A 20,709-nucleotide genomic window follows, 5' to 3' on the forward strand; every position below is an offset into this window, starting at 1 on the left:
AATAAAGATATCCTGACTGAGTCAGCTAATGGGACTTAACCTCTGCTGTATATGTTATGTACATCCATCAGCAATGGTTATATAATCTATAACGCATTGTTTTGCATATGATCCTGAGTACATGCATACTTTAATCAAACTTTAAACATGCAATTTGCTCCTCTAGGTTAGTTGAATGTGATTGTTGTCACACATCCTACCAGTATAAACAAATCTGCAACTACATTTCTTCTAATAATCTAGGATAGAAATGATATTTTAGTTAGGTTTGCTAATAGCAGAAGCATTTTCAGCTGTGTGGTTTGTCTAATCTCAGAAGGGCAAACAAAGCTACAGCTAAATGTTCTGCTTTAAAATGTAATGTATCGAAGTCATTGTGGCCCGCTCCTAAAACAATGTGTTCATATGTTCACTAAGGTTTAAAACTTTGGGAGAAGTAGGTTGTGTTTGCTGTGTGAAGAAAGATAAAACTAGCTCCGGTGATGCATAGATATCTGAAAGACACTATTAGTTATAGATTCCTTACCTTAATTATTACCCCCAGGCACCAGACTGGATCCGGAGAATTTTTCTTCAGCAATACCCTGCACTTTGGTAGGTGGCGTTGCGATTGCTGGAATGACGTCGCAATATCTACTTAGACGCCGTCCCTGCGCTCTGACATCAGTTCTTTATTTTTCTGCGCCAACCAGCTTAGATCCGGAGAGAGCAGAGTCATTTTTTACCTAGTGTTTTTGCACTTTTTGTCCACATCTTTCACGAGTCGTTCGACTCCTGGTGCACGCAGGGATGTCACATTGGTGGACCTGCTTCAAGTTGATTTCAGTCACGGATCCACACCTCCTGTGCCTTTAGTGCCTGGAGCGCGACCAAGACCCGAAGTCGTGATCCGACTGTCAGGCCATGTACCAGAAGTCTTTGTGGGAGCAGTCCCAAAAGCATCTGGAGGGGCAGCAGACAGCTCCGCGCCACTTGAGGTCCCGGTCGAGTGGGAGGTCACTGGTCTGGTCTCGGAGTCACCACCATCACTCCTCATGGAAGTCTTCAGTTAATTTGAAGCACAAGAAGAAGGCGAAGAAGCACTGTCTCTCTTTGCCTTCTCCCCGTCCGTCGGCTAACATGACACGGGCTGCGGAAGGTCGGCGTCCTTCGGCTCCACCCGGGGGGCCTGCTGGGACGGCTCCAAGCTTCCCGCCCTTCCTGGGAGCCGGGGCGTCCCCTGCACAGGTTCATTCCTTTTACGAAGCGCTCCACTCAATCTTTCGGCAGCCCGTCTCTGCCGGCGCGCCATTTGGCCCTGTGGACTCAGCTGGGGGTACTAGGCCTTTGATGCTGGCGACATCAGGGGATCCAGGCCTGGATCCGGATAGGCACCGGTTGACCTCGCGACAACTCCCCCCGGCGCAGATTCCACTGACGACACCTCCGAAGCCAGATATGTCCCCGGCTGGTGTCGACCCCGGCCTCCCCCTCGATCTGAACAAGGAACTGGACCGGCGCCGACCAGTACTTTTGTACCACTGTTCTATCCTGGCATTCCTTTTCGCCCTGAGTGGATTCCAGAGGAGGGGGAGGAGTGGAAGGGGTCTGTGGGCCCTCTGGCAGACCAGCTTGAAGAGTCGGACTGGAGAGATGAGTTGGGTGATGCCAGTGGTCTGGATACCTCCCCAGACCCTTGGTATGCTCTCTCCACCTACCTTGGCCACGGAGGAGGGAGCCTCCTACACTGTGGTGTGGTGTAGGGCGGCTGAGGCCTTGGGCCTCGAGCTTCCCACTGTGGTAGTCAGGACTAACCTCCTGACTGATGTGCTTCAGCCAGCAGCGGCCTCCTCTAAGCCTCTGCTGCAGTTTAATGTGGCCCTCACTGACATCCTTCTGGGCACTTGATCTAAGCCCAGCACAGGGGCTCCTGTGGATAGGATGATTGCCCAACTCCACCATCCGGCCCCGGGCGACCCCATCTTCCTCTCCCAACACCCTACCCCTAAGAGTTTGGTGGTCCAAGCCTCAACCTCCAAAGGCGCGTTCCCTACTGCTCCCCCCAGATAGGGAATCCAAGAAGCTGGATCATCTTGGGAAGATGTTTTCTTCCACCAGCTTAGGACTGCTGTCGGTGAACACCGCATGTCTCTTGGGCCACTACATCCACTCTGTGTGGGACACAGTTGTGTAAGTACTGCCACAGTGCCCGGATGAGGCCCGGACTGTACTCACCCATGCGGTTGCAGAAGGTAGGGACGTAGCGTAGTTCGCCATTCGATGTGGGCTGGATACTGCAGACTCACTAGGTAGAACGTAAGTAGCCTTGATATGCTACACCTGGCTGAGATCCACTTGCTTTTCCTGGGATGTCCAATTGACCCTTTTGGACATGCCCTTTGATGGCTGTCGCCTGGCTGTCGACAAGGCGGACAATGCACTTGAGTGCTTCAAGGACTCTCGTGCTACAGCCTCCTTGGGCCTTGCTGCCAACTCTCGTCCCGTTCAGTCTGCCTTTCGCTCCTTTCGTAGCTATAGAAGGGGTGCTCCACCATAGTCCAGCCAGGCCCACAGGCCGGTGCAAGCTACTCAACCTCTGTGCGGCCGGGAACATGGGACCCAGCGCAATGGGTCTGGGGCCCAGTGAGCAGGCATGTCCACCAGTGCCCCCTCTGCATAGGCCTCCAAGCCTTCCTAGTCTGACCTTTCAGGGCCACCCCTTGCCAGTGGGTGGCAGGATTCACCATCATCTCCCCCATTGGCAAAACATCACATTGGAGAGGTGGGTTTTGCAGATAGTCAAAAGGGGATACTCCCTCCCTTTCTAGGCTACCACTCCCTCCATGCCACCAACACTCCATCGCATTTCGGAGGATCACCTGGCCCTTCTCTGTCAGGTAGTTGCAGCTGTCTTGGCCAAGGGAGCCTTCTAGGGCGTTCCTGTGCCAGAAGTAGGTTGTGGTGGCAAGAAGGACAAAGGCCTGCGTCCTATCTTGGATCTCAGGGACGTCAACCGCTTCCTCCGAAAGGAGAAGTTCAAAATGTTGACATTGGCTCAGGTCTGGTCTGCCCTGACCCAGGAGACTGGATGATAGCGTTGGACTTGCAGGAGGCTTATTTTCACATCCCCGTCCTGCCAACCCATAGGCGTTACCTACGGTTCACGGTAGGCCACAAGCATTTTTAGTTTACCGTGTTCCCCTTTGGCCTTACCAGCGCCCCTCTGGTGTTCACAAAAGTGATGGCGGTGGTCGCAGCTCATCTGCGCAGATTAGGGGTTCCAGTCTTCCCCTAACTCGACGACTGGCTGTTGAAGGAGAGTTTGCCCCAGGCTGTCGTTGTGGACCTCCTGCACTTGCTGGGGTTCACTATCAACGTGCCAAAGTCACACTTGATTCCCTCTCTGAAGCATCGTAGCAGTTCTGGATAAAGCCCAGTTTCGGGCCTATTCTCCCGAGCAGCGAGTCCGGGATATTCGGGCTATGATACTGATGTTTCCGCCTCTGTCCCGGGATTTAGTGAGGATGACTCCGAGGCTGCTGGGCCTCATTGCCTCCTGCATCCTGCTGGTGTACTATGGCAGGTGGCATATGTGGGCTCTGCAATGGGACCTGAAGTTCCAGTGGGCGCAGCAGCTTGGGAATCTTTCCGATGTCGTCCAGATCTCGGAGGGCACTGTACACCAATTGCAGTGGTGGCTAACGAACCAGGATTGGGTCAACGGCAGATCCCTCTTCCTTCCCCAATCAGACTTCACACTGATGACAGATGTGTCACTTCTGGGATGGGGCGGCCACATGGGAGAGGCGGGGATCAGAGGCCTCTGGTCTCTGGCGGAGGTCGGGCACCACATCAACCTGCTGGAGCTCCGGGCGATCCGTCTTGCACTGAAAGCATTCCTTCCTTCTGTCAAAGGAAGAGAAGTGCAAGTGTTCCCGGACAACACCATCGCCATGTGGTACTGCAACGAACAGTGCGGGGTGGGGTCGTGGACCTTATGTCAAGAGGCTCTCCCCGCTTTGGACGTAGCTGGAACATCAGAATTTGAATTTGAATTTTAAAATATTTATACAGCGCACGTACACCCAAAGGTTTCATGGCGCTACAGTAAGCAGAGTCTCTGAGGTCATGGAGCGGGGAGAGAAAATGAGGAGAATTTATGAGGGGAATGCTTTGGAAAAAAGAAAGGTTTTTAAGGCCTTTCGAAAGGGCTGGTATTGATTGGAAGTTCTGAGTTGCATCGGAAGGGAGTTCCAGAACACAGGGGCGAGGGTGGAGAATTTAGACCCTCCCCATTTCTTACGACGGAAGCGAGGAACTGTGAGTAGGTGGTGAGCAGAGGAGCGAAGTTCCCTGGGGGGGACATAAGGTATGATCTCCGAGGAAATAAAAGCAGGGGACCTGCCTAGCTGGGCCTGAAAGGCGAGACAGCCCACCTTAAAAAGGGAGCGTTCGCGCACAGGGAGCCAGTGCAGGGATTTCAAGAGGGGAGTGGCGTGATGGGATTTCGTCAGGTTGTATACCAAGCGGGCCGCTTGGTTTTGGACCAGCTGGAGACGACGTACGCTATAGGCTGGCATGCCATGGTAAAGAGCGTTGGCATAATCCAAACGGGAGATGACCATGGCCAGTACAATAAGTTTCAGGGCTGTGAAGGAGAAGAAGCGGGAGACTTTACGGATAGTGCGGAGGGATAGAAAAGAGGAGGAAACCACCGAGCTCACCTGGGAGTGCATAGTGAGTTGATCATTGATTTTTATACCCAGGGTTTTGACGGAGGAGGTAGGGGGTGGGGGGGGACCAAGTGAGGAGGGCCAGAAGAGGGGGGACCAGGGACTGGAGCAACCACCTGTCAGAACAAGCTCTGTCTTATCTGGATTTAGTTTCAGGTGGTTGTGATTCATCCAGTCCCGGATGAAAAGCATGGTGGATTGGAATTTAGATTTGGAGTCAGGGGAGTGAGACAGAGAAAAAATGAGCTGGAGGTCATCCGCATAATTGTATACGGAGACCTCCATCTGTTGAAGAGCAAAGATGAGGGGGGCTATATACAAATTAAACAGTAGGGGGGAAAGGGAGGAGCCTTGGGGGACCCCGCACACTACCTTCCGTGGTTCAGCCCAGAAGTCCCCCAGGCGAACTGCCTGGGTGCGTCCGCTTAGAAAGGAGGACAGCCAGACCAAGGCGGTGCCTCCGATCCCCGCCGCTCCGACACGGGAGAGTAAGATGGAGTGATCTACCGTGTCGAATGCGGCCGAGAGATCGAGTAGCACCAGGGCCTGGGGGATGCCAGTGTCCATTCCCTCTCTAAGGTTGTCCAGTACAGAAAGCACGACCGACTCGGTGGAGTGAGCCGGTCGAAAGCCGGCCTGACGGGGCGCCAGGATTCGGTTTGCTTCCACGTAGGAAGATAGTGCTTTGGTGACATGCCGCTCCAGGACTTTCCCTAGGAAGGGGAGAAGGGAGATGGGGCGGTAGTTAGCAGGGACGGAAAGATCTGATCCAGGTTTTTTTAGAATGGGCAAGATTATGGCAGATTTGAGAGCGGGGATGACCACGCCTTGGGCCAAGGAACTGTTAAGAAAGGTGAGGGGGGGTAGCGGACAGTTGGTGAAGACATGAGCAAGAATATGAGCAGGACAAGGGTCGTGAGGGGAGCCAGATTTGACCAGAGGGAGGAGGGAAAGGAAAGAATCTTCTGTTAAAGGAGGGAATGAGTGAAGGCGGGCGTCTGTCGGGGGACAAGGAGGGATTCGGAAAGAGGGGGAAGGGGGAAGAATATTGGCCCTGATTGTCGCAATTTTATCCAAAAAGTAGGAGTTCAGGGTATCACAAAGAGGTTGAGAGGGGGAGGGTGTAAGGGTGGTTCGATCAGAGTATGCGAGTTTCTTAATGATGGCAAAAATTTCTCTGGATTTGTTCTCCGCAACTAGGATTTTGGAGGAGAAGTACTCTTTTTTGGTGGACAGTATGGATTTCTTATATTGCTGCAAAAGGGAAGTGTAGTGTGATTTAAGCTGAGGGCAGTACTGTCTTCTCCATGCTCGTTCTGCGTGGCGGACCGCTAGTTTTTGTGCCTTCAGATCGTTATTGAACCACAGGTTGGAATCATTAGTCCGTTTGGAGGAAATGCGCCTCAGGGGAGCGATGGAATCGCAGGCTAAGAGTAGCCACGAGTTGATGGAATTAGCTTGAACCGCTGAGGGCAGACCGGACAGATCGGGGCAGGAGGAGGAGAGAGAGGAGGCTAAGGCAGCCAGGTCTACCCGCCCCCAAGAACGGGCCCAGATGTTTTTGGGGTGCGAGGACTTGATAGGCGGTCCGAGTTGAGAGGAGAAAGAGATCAATGAGTGATCAGACCAGGGGCAGGGAGAGATGGACAGAGAAGAAATAGGGCAGTTCAGAGACCAGATTTGGTCGAGCGTGTGTCCATGAATATGGGTCGGGGTATTGATATGCGAGATGAAATTAAGAGAGCGTAAGGTTTCAGAAAATTCCTTGGAAGTGGAGCATTCAGCTGGGTCGGAAGGCCAGAAATTAAAATCACCCAGGAGCAGAACGGATGAATTGTTTACAGCTAGGGAGGCCACCAGTTCTTGAAATCCGTCCAAGAAGGTAGGCGACAGTTGAGGAGGGCGGTACATAAGAAGGCAGGTGAGGGGAGTATGGTAACAAAGAGAGCGAGCGACTAAAAAGTCGGCCGTGCCTATCGAGGGAAAACTGATAGGTTGGAATGGTAGATCCTTTCTGGCGATCAGGGCGACACCCCCTCCAGATTTAGCCGTTGGGCGGTCAGCCCGGAGGGCATAATAGGTGGCTGGAAGGGAGGCAAGGAGATTAGGGAGGGAGCTGTCGCGGAACCAGGTCTCCGTAAGGAATAGGAGGTCTGGTTTATGGGTATCAAGCAAAACTGACAGTTCGTGGCAATGCTTAACCGCGGACCGCGTGTTGAGGTAGAATATGGTAAGTGGGACCTGACTGGGTCCGGCTGGGGGATTAGGACGGGGAGGAGAGGGCAGGGGGGGAGGGAGGGGCGGAGTGAGAGGGGCGATCGGAGTTGCTGCGGCTGTGATGCCCAGATTCTTGATATGGATGGTCAGGGAGGCTTCAATGGGCCTGCTGGCTTGAAGAGCGAGTAGCTGTGCCGATGAATATTGTAATGGGCCGGGCAGGAGAAGGGGCCTAGGCCCTAGGCGCGTTTGGTCGCGGACGGGCGCAGACGGGCTTGCCTTAAGCGCGCCTTTGGCGCGCAATCGGCGCGCCCGCTGCGCTCGTCCGCTGCGCGTCCGGTAATGGCACATGATTTATGGGAGTTGAGGGAAGGGGAACATGGGCGTGGCCTCCGAGAGGGGGCGTGGCCTCGGCGCTCGCCAAAGTGGCGTGAAGTATTGTCCAAAGGTCGGTGACCTCCCGCCGCAGCGATGAATCGGCTGCGCGGGGAACCGGAAATGAGCAGGTAAAGTAGGTTTTATTAAAAACAAGTACACGAGTAAAATACACACAATTCTCTCTATTAGTCAGGGTAAAATTGCTAAAGGTCTGCTCCCGGCTTCCGCCTCAGGAGGACTCGCAAGACTGGGCAGGACGCTCGTGAACAGCGTCTATTTAAATGCGCTGAAAGTGGGCGTGGCCTCCGAGAGGGGGCGTGGCCTCGGCGCTCGCCAAAGTGGCGTCAAGTATTGTCCAAAGGTCGGTGACCTCCCGCCGCAGCGATGAATCGGCTGCGCGGGGAACCGGAAATGATCAGGGCATGTCACTGGTGGTTCAACACCTGGCAGATTCCCTGAACGTCAGGGCGGATAAACTCAGCCGCCGATGCATGATGGATCACGAATGGCATCTTCACTGGGAGCTGGTGCAAGGTCTCTTTCAGCAGTGGGAAGAGCCTAGGTTAGATGGCTCAGCCACCGAAGAGAACACACAATGTCAGTAGTTCTGCGCGTTGGTCGTTTTCAAAGCAGCACTCGCTCGGCTACGCTTTTCGTCACAAGTTTGAGTTGCGGTCTTCTAAGAGTGATCGGGCCCAAGTCATTCTTGTGGCCTCAGGTTGGGCACGAAGAGTCTGGTATCCCGAGCTGTTGAACATAGCCATCGATCTTCCAATCAAACTTTCTCTTTGGGAGAAACTTCTGTCACAACAGCAGGGGACTGTCCTCCACCTAACCTGTCCAGCCTCCACCTCCTTGCGTGGAGATTGAGCGGCAACAGTTGACAGCTTTTGACCTTCCTCCCGAAGTCTGTAATGTCATCTTGGCCACCAGCCGTCCCTCCACTAAAACTGTATACGCCTGTAGATGGAACAAATTTGTGGCATGGTGCACAGCAAAGGCTGTGGATCCCCTTCCTGCTCCTCTTTCAGAGGTTCTCTTCCTTCTTTCTTTGTCCCAGCGGGGCTGTGCTCTGGGCACCCTTAAAGGCCTTTCTTTGCCTTCCTGATCAGCCTTCTCTTTTCACGTCTCCTATTGTAAATAGATTTCTTAATGCCATTACTCTCCTCTTTCCTCCTATTTCTTTTGTAATTCCCCAGTGGGATTTGAATCTGATCTTAACCTGCCTCATGTGTGTTCCTTTCAAGCCACTACATAATTGTCCTCAGACTATTGACCTTAAAGACTGCATTTCTGGTTGTCATCACCTCCGCTCACAGGGTGAGTGAGCTTCAGGCTCTTTCTTCTTAACCTCCTTTCCTTCCAGTTCATCCAGACAAGGTTGTCCTTTGAACTCAACCTTCTTTTCTTCCCAAAGTGGTTACCTCTTTCCACATAGGACAGACCATCACTTTGCCCACCTTCTTCACGCATCCTTCTCAAGTGGAGCGGCTCCACAGTCTGGATTTAAAACGTGCGCTATCATTTTATCTGGATCGCGCAAACCATTCCAGGTAAGTGATCAACTCTTTGTTGGATATGTGCGCGCCAAGAAAGGTCAGGCCGTGCAAAAACGAACCATCTCTCGATGGGTTGTTCTTTGCATTAAAATCTGTTATTCCTTGGCGAAAAAGGAGCCTCCGGTAGGGTTGCACGCCCATTCCACCAGGGAGATGGCAGCCGCTACTGCTTTGGGACATGGAGACCCCCTCAGTGACATCTGCCAGGCAGCCACCTGGGCACTGCTGCAAATGTTCACTAAGTATTATTGCCTGGATAGTCAAGTCCGGAAAGACGGCTTCATTGGCGGTTTTGCTCTCCAGGACTTTCTGCTGTGAACTTAGTTTGCAAACCCACTTCCGGGGTCAATATTCCTAGAGTATCTATTCTAAGGGAAGGAATCTATACCTAATAGTCGCATTCAGATGGACAAGTAACTTACCTTCGGTAACAATATATCTGTAAGTTATAGAATCCGTACCGCCCCACCCATCCTCCCCGTTCTGCGAACTGACTTCTAGAGTAAGAACTCCCTTTCAGGGCTCTAGCTTTGTGCACCAGTGGTCAGTGTCTTTCATGGCTCTGCGTTTCTGGCATGGAATGTCTCGTAAAGAACTGATGTAAGTGCGCATGGGCGGCGTCTAAGTAGATACCCCGACGTCATTCCGGCAATCCCGACGCCAATGACGAACGCGGAGTCGACCAACGCCACCTACCGACGCGCAGGGGTACGTACTGCTGAAGAAAAATACTCTAGATCCATCCTGGGGGTAATTCTAAGGTAAGGAATCTATAACTAATATGTCCCTTACAGATATATCATTACAGAAGGTAAGTAACTTGTTCATTTGGTACAGGAAATTCCAATGTTAGTAAATATCAATTATTGTCATTTCTTCCGTATGGGAATCTTCCTTCTCATTTATAACCTATAGAAATGTTTATACCATGTGGGTTATCCAGGAACCCTCTTTTTGAAAAGAAAATCCCTTAAAACACAACTTCCAAGCTACAAGCACAATCTCTGTAGGCAGCAATCCGTTAAAATCTTCCTACTTTATTTTTCTATAGCTATCTAGACTACATCTAACCCATTATACAGGGATTAGAATTCTGTGTTTGTATGTACACTACTTTGATTAACTCATCACACCTTGTTTCTCTCGGCTCCCATTTTAGGTGCATTTGTTTGGTCCACAGGGTGCACAACCTTTGTTCATAAAATGTCTGTACCACTCATATATGCAACCCAGCTCCTAGGCAAGACTACAGACCTTGGGTCCTGCATATGTGCAATACATGGCTCATAGATTGAAGTTCCAAACTACTTAGTTTAGCTCTCTACCAGTCAGATTCACCAAAAATGGCCTACAGTCTTACATTGCTTACTATGTTTTATCAATCTGTGATTAACACAGTAAAAGATCTGCAGCTCTGCACTCTGTGTACCATTCAGGCACACAAGAGACATATTAGTCTGTATAGCTATATGTTCCCCTCTTGTGATGCATACTACTGGGTTAGAGGTTATGGAGGTTTGAGAGCAGTGTGTTGGTGAAACTGTTGATAAAGCCGGCCCTGGGGCATTGATGGACACCAGGTTTATTGAAGTTCTTCGTTGAAGTGGGCACTGGGGATCTGTTGGAGGAGATGAGCACTGAGGACTAGAATAGAGATATGAGCAAATTTCAGACACCTGGGATATGGTGAGAAAGAATGGTATTGGGAACTGGACATGCTGGAATTGGGAGATTGGCACCCAGGTCCTGTCGGGGAAGTGGATGACTGTGTCCTTATGGGTGAGCGAGATGAACCAGGCTCCTGACATTTGACATACAAGTTTTGTTTTTTTGACTACAGGCTTTTCAATCTGGCAAACCTTGCTATTGAATTGTGAAGTATTGTTGATGAATAATTCAACAGTGGGGGGTTTGCATTTTTTACTGGGTACAGAGCAAATTGTGTGAAAAACATGTTGTGAATTTAAAATAAAAGCACCATTTGAGAGAATAGTTTCTAATGGCTATTTCTTACCTCAGATTCCTTACTATTAGAATATTCCCCAAGCACCAGGACCAGACTGGGTCTGGATGTTTCCAAAGCAGTGCTTCCACATGCCACTAGATGGCAAAGTGCAGCTCAGTCAATGCAATCTCCCTATTGGGCCATTATATGCACGTCTTCTGAGAATTGGCCTGTGAGATCTTGCTATTGATCTTGGAAGAGTTTTGGGCCTCTTCGGCTCAAACCATTGAAGACAGCAAGGATGCAGCTAAATATGTAACATGGGCTCCATGTTCTCCATGCCCTCCATGCCCTGCTCCTGCACCAGACAAACTGGTGTTGGGCGGCTTTTTGCCAAAAGTCATAACTCCTTTTCACATGGGGCAATCCATCACCCTCACAATGTTCTGTGGATCGCCTCACCCCTCAAAAAAGGAGGAGCGACCCCATCGATTGGACCGTAAAAGATCCTTAAGCTTTTACATCGATCGCACCAGAGACCATGGGTGGACGATCAACTTCTTATAGAGTTTTTGGGGGTAAAGAAAGGTAAAGCTGTGCAGACATGGACTTTATCAAGGTGGATAGTCCTCTTCATTAAAATCTGCTATGCATTAGCCAAGAAACTGCCACAAGAAGTACTGAGGGCCTAAGCCATCATGGCCAATGCTGCCACCAGTGCAGTAGCACATGGAATGCCTTTTCTTGACATGTGAGGAAGAAATGTGGGTGTCAGTGCACCCCTTTCTGAAGCACTATTGCTGCCTTGACAGCCAGGTCCAACAGGAAGGGCATATTCCTTGTTTGGCCCGTATGGACTTTTTGTTCTGTGTCCACTCTACAGACCCTTCACCTTAGGAGATACCTCTTTGGTGTTAACTAAAGGTGAAGTTAGAAGTATCCATCAGATAAACAAGTTACTTAACTTCAGTCATGTTCTTTCTGATGGATACTCTCTCTAACCACCCTTTCCTCACTGCCCTCCTACGTCTCAGTTCTTCTGCATTGTCTTCTTACGATCTAAAAAGGTCCCTAATTAGTTATCTGCACATGGTACCTCCAATTGTTTGTGCTTTGGGCCCGAATCGCTGAAAGAGTCAAGTAAGAAACTGACGACTGCACTCGAGCGTGCACTTACTTGTAGCTCCGCTCCATCACTTCTGGGGTGGAACTAGTCCTATGCGGAGACACTCAACACCACCTGTGGCACGTGGGAGCACTGCTGTGAAAACCTCTGGATCCAGTCTGGTGCATGGGGATTATTCTAAATGTGAGGAATCCACCAGAAAGAGTTACCGAAGGTGAGAAATGTGTTCTTCCCATAGTTTGTGAAGATCGTGAATACTAGATGGTTGCATTATAAAAACGGTTTTCAGAAGCTCTCCATTATGCCCAATTTGAGACTATGTAGTATCATATCCACACATTTCAGATCTGTATGTCCAACTTTCAAAATATGTCACATCCATGATTAGTTGAGACTTATCTAGGAGAGAAATACTGAAACAAAATGTCAGTAAATTTCCTCTTCTCCAAAATGAACACAAATCGAAATAATACTGTTTCTTGAATTAAGTGATTTTTGCCCTCTCCAAATGTTGTGCTCTTACTTTTCAAGAAGGTCTATGATAATCTGAATTGAAAAACACTTCCTCTGACCATCACTACAAGTCGTTCATAATGTCACTGTCTTGACCTCCAGCTACATCGCAAGTATTGTGAGGAGCTAATATCTCTACTGTCTTGAGCAGTCCCTTTCAGTGGCTTCTGTATTGTAATGAAGAATGTAACAGAGCTTCATTGTTATGCCCTTCATAGGTGGAATTTGTTGGTGACATTGTCTGTCATTCTGTACTTCTACCTACAGGTGCACAATCGTTGTTTATGTACTGTGTAGTTATATCTATTAAGCATATCTTTTATTTGAATTTTTAAAAAAAAAGGTATATTGTATGACTAATGGTGAGCAGTTTGCCGATACATGTGTTCCGTTAATGTCTATGCTTGTAAACCTCTGAAGTCAATAGAGAGATATTCAAGATAGTGCAGATTTGTTCTGCCAATCAAGTTGTTGGCACGTTATGGGTGTTTCCTAAAGGTAAAATGAATTGCTGTTGCTAGTGTAAATCATTACCAGAGATATCCATGGTCTCCTTTGACCTTCTCAATATAAGGAAAGACATAGCGAAGATGCTTCCATCCAAAAAGACTTTCAGACACTGGCAGAAACTATCTCCTGACACATTCAAAGAATTGCTCACTAGGAACAAGCAGGCATCTGTTCCAGTTACAGTGGATGATCATCTTGAGTCTTTTCATCGCACCACCAAAACTACTTTGGATGTTATAACACCTTCAGCGCGGCGCGAATTTTTGCGCTGTGCTGAAGTTTCTAAATAACAGGTGTGGTCATGACGGAACGGTTCCGTCATGAGCACAGCCCAACCGACGCTCATGATGGAGCCGCTCCGTCATTAGCGTCGAAGGGGTTAATTCCAGAGAAAACGTCAAACACGATGACTAACCGCACTCAGACCACATGGTATACAACAGAGCTAAAGGAAGAGAAGATTAACTACAAAAAACTTGAACGTAAATGGCGGCGTACCAAAGATACGCTAAGAAAAGAACTCCATAAAATGGCTTTGCTCACTTAACACAAAAATATAAAAAAAGGCGCGTAAACACCAAATTATCATGCAGATGGAACAATCGGGTAACTCTTCCAAAATGCTTTTTCAGATTCTCAACACCTTTGTAAACCCTAAAACTCTTGATACTGAAGAAGAACCCACCCAATCTCTCTGCAATAATATTTCGGATTACTTAACCGAAAAAATAGAAGACATTTATAGCAAAATAGTTTCCTCTGTCATACAAAAAGATGATGTTGACATCAACCAATTACCTGAGTCGGAGGGACAGGTTGTTCTTAAAGAATTTCCGCTGCTAACAGTCCAAGACACAGAACTATTTTTAAGATCTACTAAGTCAGGCCCACCCACTGACTTAATTCCTGCAAAGACTGCCAAGAAGCTGGCAGAAGAATTAGCTGAACCTCTCTGCTCTATTCTGAACCATTCCATCAAAGAGGGTAAACTGCCTAAAGCTTGGAAGGTTGCCCAAATCATGCCAATCCGTAAAAACGCGAAACTGGCCTCTGATGTTATTACTAACTACCGCCCTATCTCTTTGCTACCCCTATATAGTAAACTTTTGGAGAGACACGTTGATAGTCGTCTGTCGGCCTTTTTGGAATCCTCCAATTGTCTGGACTATTCTCAATCAGGCTTTCGGCCAATGTATAGTACTGAATTGGCCTTTGTGAAGGTAACCAATGATATAAGAATGCTGGCGGATGCAGGTCAAGCAGTAATTTTGGTACTGCTTGACCTGTCCGCCGCGTTAGACACTGTATCTCACCAAATCCTAGTAGACAGACTTCGTCTCACAGGAGTTCAGGACTCAGCTTTGAACTGGATACAGGACTTTCTAACTGACAGGACCCAAATAGTAAATCTAGGCCCTTTTCAATCAAAATTCAGTCATGTTACGAAGGGTGTACCACAGGGCTCCTGTCTTAGCCCATTTCTATTTAATGTCTACGTCGACCCATTGGCTGCTCTGCTTAGGAAAGTTGGGTTCTTCCCAATTTCCCACGCAGATGATCTTCCCTTACAACAAATTTACTCCTGATGTCCAGAAAGTGTTCTCTGAAGGTATGAAAACTATAACCCTCTGGATGAAGAGAAACTTTCTGAAATTAAACACGGAAAACTGAGATTATGCTGTTTAAGGATGCTATCTCGAGATGGTCTCCTGGGTGGTGGCCTGAAGAATTGGGTGTAGTTCCTACCCCAAAGACTGCGGTCCAAAACTTAGGAGTGCTAGTCAACAGACACCTTAACCTGGAGGGTCACATTGCAGCAGTTAAAAGATCTTGTTTTTATGCTCCGAGTCTGCTTCGGAAGATTTTTCACTTTCTCCCGATGAGCACACGCAAAACGTTAATTCATGCTCTGGTCCTGAGTCGATTGGACTATAGCAACGATTTGCTGTTATCCGCTAATGACTCTGACTTACAAAGCCTACAGGTGGTGCAGAATACTGCTGCCCGCCTGGTGACTAGTGCTCCTTATCGCGCCCCCCCCTTCCTCTCTTGCACAGCCTACATTGGCTCCCAATCCGCAAGAGAATTCATTTCAAAGTGTGTTGCTTGGTGTTTAAGGGCCTTAACTCTATGGGTCCAACATATTTGACAGAAAAACTAGTTAAATATACCCCTATGCGCTCACTTTGATCTGAAGGCAAATGCCTGCTCACTATTCCGCGCATTAAGCAGACTAGATTAGGAAGCAAATCTTTTTCTTATTTGGCTCCTAAATTATGGAATCAACTGTCATTCGATCTTCGTCAGGAAGTCAACTACCTGTCTTTCAGGAAAAAACTTAAGACTCAGCTCTTCTAATCTTTCTCTCCCCTTGTGTTATATGTAAATCTGTCCTCAGCGCGGAGATACCCCATTTGGGGTTAGTCAGGCGCTTTATAAATGTAATAAATAAATATGTTACTAGGTGGTTCACATACAGCTTAATGCAGCCAGTGAGTGCTTAAACACCACAGTCACTAACCAAGCCATAATAAGTGTGCCTATGCACTCTACAGAAGTTTAAAGTGACATAAAATGAATATGAAATATCAAAATCAAGTAAAGCCTCAATGGGTACAGCTATGGTAAAGCGTGTGAGCTTTACTTATATTTAGCATTCTCTACCATTACATGCCGGTGTGTTCTAAACATGCTGTATGTGATGCCATTTAGTGATGTTTTTTGCTACCATTATCACATCTGGATTAATATGCTGTTTGTTTATGAAGCATAAATGTCACCCTTAGTGTTTTACTCTTATATGTTGTGAGCTATTGTTTCGTATTGTTAAAAGAACAATATAACCTATTCAACATTTGATAAACCCAGTTAGACAAAGTTACTGACCAAAATGTCCTTCATAGTCTGGTTTTAAAAAAGTTTTAACTAACTCACAGTCCTCCATTATTTAACCTACTTAATTCATGCATTTTTTTTTCTTTCCATAGATGTTTGGAAACTGGACATTTGGTACTTTGGTCTTCACTGTTTTGGTTATAACTGTTACATTGAAGGTGAGGTCCTATTTTATTGATGATTAAACTTCAGTAAATGTGTTTTCTATGAATGCCTTTTTAGGTAATTTGGACATCAATATGCCGAAAAAGATTAATTTTAACATTTTCTTAATGCTTTATGTATGGATTCTATGAATGTCTCATTTGCTCAATAACCCACCAGGCTGGAACCACTTACATTGGTGGAAGTGCAGCTAACTGGAGTTGTGTTTATGCTGCACCATACATGCTAGAACTTAAAGAATTTGGCTTCCTATTTGTGAAGTGTTAATTTCAGTGTTTTTATTTATCCATTCACCGCTCTTGCTGCCCAGTGGCTATTTCTATGTTCTAGGTCTTCTTCTAAACCAAAACCAAGTTTGTAAGTTGGAAAAGCAACTCCTGATTTATCCATCGAATTTTTTAGAGCAGATTCCTAAATCCAGTGAAGTTTACTAGATCTTGGTGCTGTTGAATTAACAATCATCCAAGGATGCATCCTCATTCGTACCAAAAACTTCACTGGCATGGTATTCTGAATTTGCCTAGTTTTTTCTGTTAGGGTAGTTACCCCGTTTCAAGGTACTGTTCAGTCTAGGCAGCATCTGACCAGGAATCAACCCTCTATTCAGACATACTTAATAGTCATACACCATTTCCAAGTCCACTTTATTTTGGTAAGATATTGGTGTTTTTGTGCACTCTTGGTGCACGTGGCTCATATCCATTGGCTCTGCTTCATCTCTTGCTGTCCATTCATAATGTTGACCATGGATTACTAATTGATGTTCCTGGAATCCAGATGCGAAATGGCGATAAATTCTAGAATAATTCTCCTACCTTGCTTAAAGAAGATGTAATGTTAGGGTATGAGTGTCAGATGCTGTATCACTTCACCCAAGCTCTTCAACTTCCATATAGATTCTATGCAGAGCCCGGTGGATTCGTTTGGCCTTTCCATGCATCAGTTGGCAGGCTACACATAGTTAGATTTTGTGTCACTGATTGATAGTTGGAAAATTTAGAACTACCGAAAATCAAGTACCACAGAGATTGAGGTTCTACTGATCACAGAAGGCTCATTGTGATTGCCTGTTCAATCTTGGTTGATTGAACTTGAGGGAGGTACAGGTATTGGCTGTCCCTGCAAGAGCCTATGCCTCTATCCCCAATTCAAGTCTTGGAATAAAAAATTATTTGAAGGACCGCAGTAGAGGAATAATTATCCTTAACTATTCTATTCTATCCGTTCTATACATGGGTTTTATAAAAACGCATGGCTACTCGGTGACGGGCTTACCAGTGCTGTCCAACCAGTGGGGGCCATTCACTAAAGGTGGTTATGGGAAAAAACTTTTCAATTTCTTTCTAAAACTCAAGAAGTGATCCTCTATTCTCAAGCTGGTTGGCAGTGAGTTCCACAGTTTAGGTGCAAGAAATGTAAAAGAGTGACTTCCACTTTTAGCTCTTAAGTCTTGGTACAACGAGAAGCTCAAGATTGTTTGACCTAAGAGCTCTGTTGGCCCTGTGAGAGAGAACCATCTCTTGGAGAAAATGTTGGCCTTTTTATGTTTTGCCTGATACGCAACTTAAGGCAATGTACAGTGCCTTAAATTGCACTGTGCAGCTTATGGGTAGCCAGTGGTGTGATTTAAGTACTGTATGAGCTCTTAAAATACCCATGCAACTTCTCTCCACCTGTTGTGCTTCGGAGTCCATGTCCAAAGTAATCCTTAGGCTCTTTACTTCCGATTTAGGGGATGAACATTCTACCAATGAGTGAGGCTAGCTGATCTGATCCCAAAGTGTTAGATTTTTGTCGACCACAGCTCTCTGAACATTTTGATGGAAGCCGTTAGATGAACTAGCTTCTATAACAGAGGTGGGCCTTTAAGAGACTTAACCGATGTGTGGCAAAGTTTGGGCCTGCTAAAAGCAAAGATGTACTGATTTAGTCGTTCATCTTAATTGCTTTCAAGCAGTAGCTGAATGCTGGCTGTGAGACTTAGTGGTGCATGTGCCATTTCCTTTTCCAGATTATCAAGCTGAAGGCAACAGTGCTTTAGCGAACTTACAAGGTGTAAGCTCATAGAACACATCACACCACATTGACGGTGGCCAAAGATGAAGCAATCAAGTTCTCTGAAAGGGCTGGGTATTGGTAAAAATACAGCAGATTGAGGACAAAAGAGATGTAATTGCCTTATTCAGGCAGGTCAATACTTTATACATCATATCGTTTTTCAAATTCAGAGGTTATAAAAAGACTTCACACAACACTTTAAAGCCGATTTAAAAAATCATTAAATATTATAATCTATGTATACATTTAGCCATTTACATAAAATTATTCCATTAGCTAGCACCCCTGGTGACTAGTACTCATTTAAAACTATTTTTAGTCTCATCAGGGCTGAAATAAGTATCCTTGTGCAGCATGCCTCCTCCTAAGTTTATTGCAGATAAAATAAAGTTGAGGTCAGAGAAACAAATCGTAGGAGTATTTAAACATTTTAAAAAAATCAATCTCTTGATGCGATGTAAAGTGCTTGAGTATTAAAAGTGGCCGTAAAAAGCGTCTTCTCAAGCTACTATATAAAGTGCTAAAAAGTATAAAGTGTGCTGTTTGTGGTGAAAGGTTATCACATGGGCAATTCCAAAGAGATTCGAACCAGGAGCCAGAGTTGGGGAAAGCAACCAAATGATGAATCGTATGTAACCTGTGCCTCGTGAGATAAAATCTATGTTCTGGTTTTTCCACCCAGGTTAAATACTGCTCTGACCCCAGCGTTGTGCAAATAGGCAAATAGTTGAGAACTGCGGTTAAATGACTTGGCCTTGCAATTCTAATCTCTTCATTTATCAATATTAATCATTTTAGAGCTCTGTTGCATTTGATACAGTAGACATTACATTTTGATCAACTTTATAGCAAAGGTTGGGATCCAGCCTGTTTTTTGTTTGTTTCTGTAGAACAAGACTTAACTGTTGTCTCAACTGCCATTCAGATCTGACAAGAAAGCAATTTATTTTTGAGTCCTGTGGGATTCCTCTTATCTTCCATACTATTCAACATGTCTTTTATCCCCTTGCACTGCTCATCAAGTCTTTTGAGCTTAATGCTCTATCTAATGCTGATGGTACTCTGGTCTTCATTAGGTTCGATCACCTGGCCCCGAATTCAGCAACTAGGCTACAGAATAAGTTAATTACCATGAAACAGTTAATGCACTAGAGCGTTCTTAAACCTAATGTTCAAAATGGAAACCATGCACGTGGTCAATAGCCTCATTTTGCATGAAACAATATGTTATGGTCTCCTCACTTTTGCCGTCCACATGTACACCATATTCGGAGTCTCAATCAACTATGACTCTTCTCTTATAGCACATACTAGTCTTGACCCTAGGTGTCCACTGGAAGATCTTTCCTTTGTTGCATACCAATAAGCACTCCACAGTTGTCTGACATGATCTTATCTCGTTGGGCTTTTGCAATAGATTCAGTTTGGGTCTTCTAGAACATTTGATGAATAAATGATAGCAAATTCAAAATTATGCTGGTTGGACTAATGGAAGCTCTGTCAATTCCACCTCATTTCATATGTATAGTTATGCCTTCACTGACTACCAGTTGAGAAACAAATACAATTCAAGATTGTTTGGCCCATAAGCTATTTTGTGGCCAGGAGCTATCTGATCTGAAGACCATTTTTGTTCCCTACCCAGCCATCCCCTAGCATCATATCACTTCCTCCTCCTATTCAGTGCGCCTTGCTTGAAGATAGCATTGCTTAGCAATTACTCCTTTCTCCAGCCAATGCCAAAACTATGCAGTGCCCATCTGACGATGATCATACTTTTGAAAAACCACCTTGTCTTCAGGTGTGAGGATATACACTTTTTGATCCTGCAGCTCAACTCTTAATCTGGTACATTAGCTCAGACAGTTAATTTTTGTTTTCTTAATAATTTTTTCCGAGCCTCCAGAAGTAGACTAAAATATGCCCTTTTAAAAAAAATCATAGCCTATATCTACCTAGAATTCCTTTTGGTCCTCCACAAAAATGAATAGAATCATACATGTAGCTAGAAGTAACAAATGTAATCCGGAAATTGCATATAAAAGATGCATGATCATGTTGTTTTTCAATTCTAGATGGCTTTGGAGACTCGCTTCTGGACTTGGATTCATCACTTCGTCACCTGGGGTTCCATTGTTTTTTATTTTATATTTTCCTTGTTTTATGGCGGAATCATCTGGTGAGTGGTGTGCTGTTAGATGTTTTTCTATTGTGCTGTTAGTTTTTTATTGTTTTTATTTCACATATATGGAGAAAAAGTTAAGAACCTATGAAAAGATGGTTGGTTTAACAGCTGACTTATGTGTAAAGTTATTACTGAACCCATTTAATCAAAAGCAAGGGTCTTGTTTAAGAGCTATGCACACAATTGAATCAGGTGTCTGAAACTGCTTTTGTTTTGTATTACTTGTGTGGGCTCATAATTTAAAAAAAAACCTATATATTTATTTTATTTATTAATGTATTTATTTGCAAAGTTTTATAAAGCACTGGCTAGACCCGGAGGTATCGGAGCGCTTTACATGAGGATCAGCTAGTTATTTGGTCACATTAATCTCTTGCCTAGGTACAATGAGGGAATATGAAAGTACACTGCCTTAGGATAATATGGTTATACACGTTGGGTCATTT

The 20,709-nt window shown here is 46.0% G+C and overlaps 1 protein-coding gene across 1 annotated transcript in view; it reads left to right on the forward strand.

Annotated features, from left to right (window-relative positions):
* ATP11B (ATPase phospholipid transporting 11B (putative)) overlaps nucleotides 1-20,709 on the forward strand; it is a 471,244-nt gene that overhangs the window by 425,971 nt on the left and 24,564 nt on the right. The window contains exons 26-27 of the mRNA XM_086949489.1: nucleotides 15,948-16,013; nucleotides 20,154-20,257. Coding sequence (XP_086805615.1) covers nucleotides 15,948-16,013; nucleotides 20,154-20,257 — 170 coding nt within the window. The remainder of the gene's footprint in view (nucleotides 1-15,947; nucleotides 16,014-20,153; nucleotides 20,258-20,709) is intronic.

Source organism: Lissotriton vulgaris, unplaced genomic scaffold (genome assembly GCF_964263255.1).
Source record: "Lissotriton vulgaris unplaced genomic scaffold, aLisVul1.2 SCAFFOLD_1627, whole genome shotgun sequence".
Classification (NCBI taxonomy): Eukaryota; Metazoa; Chordata; class Amphibia; order Caudata; family Salamandridae; genus Lissotriton; species Lissotriton vulgaris.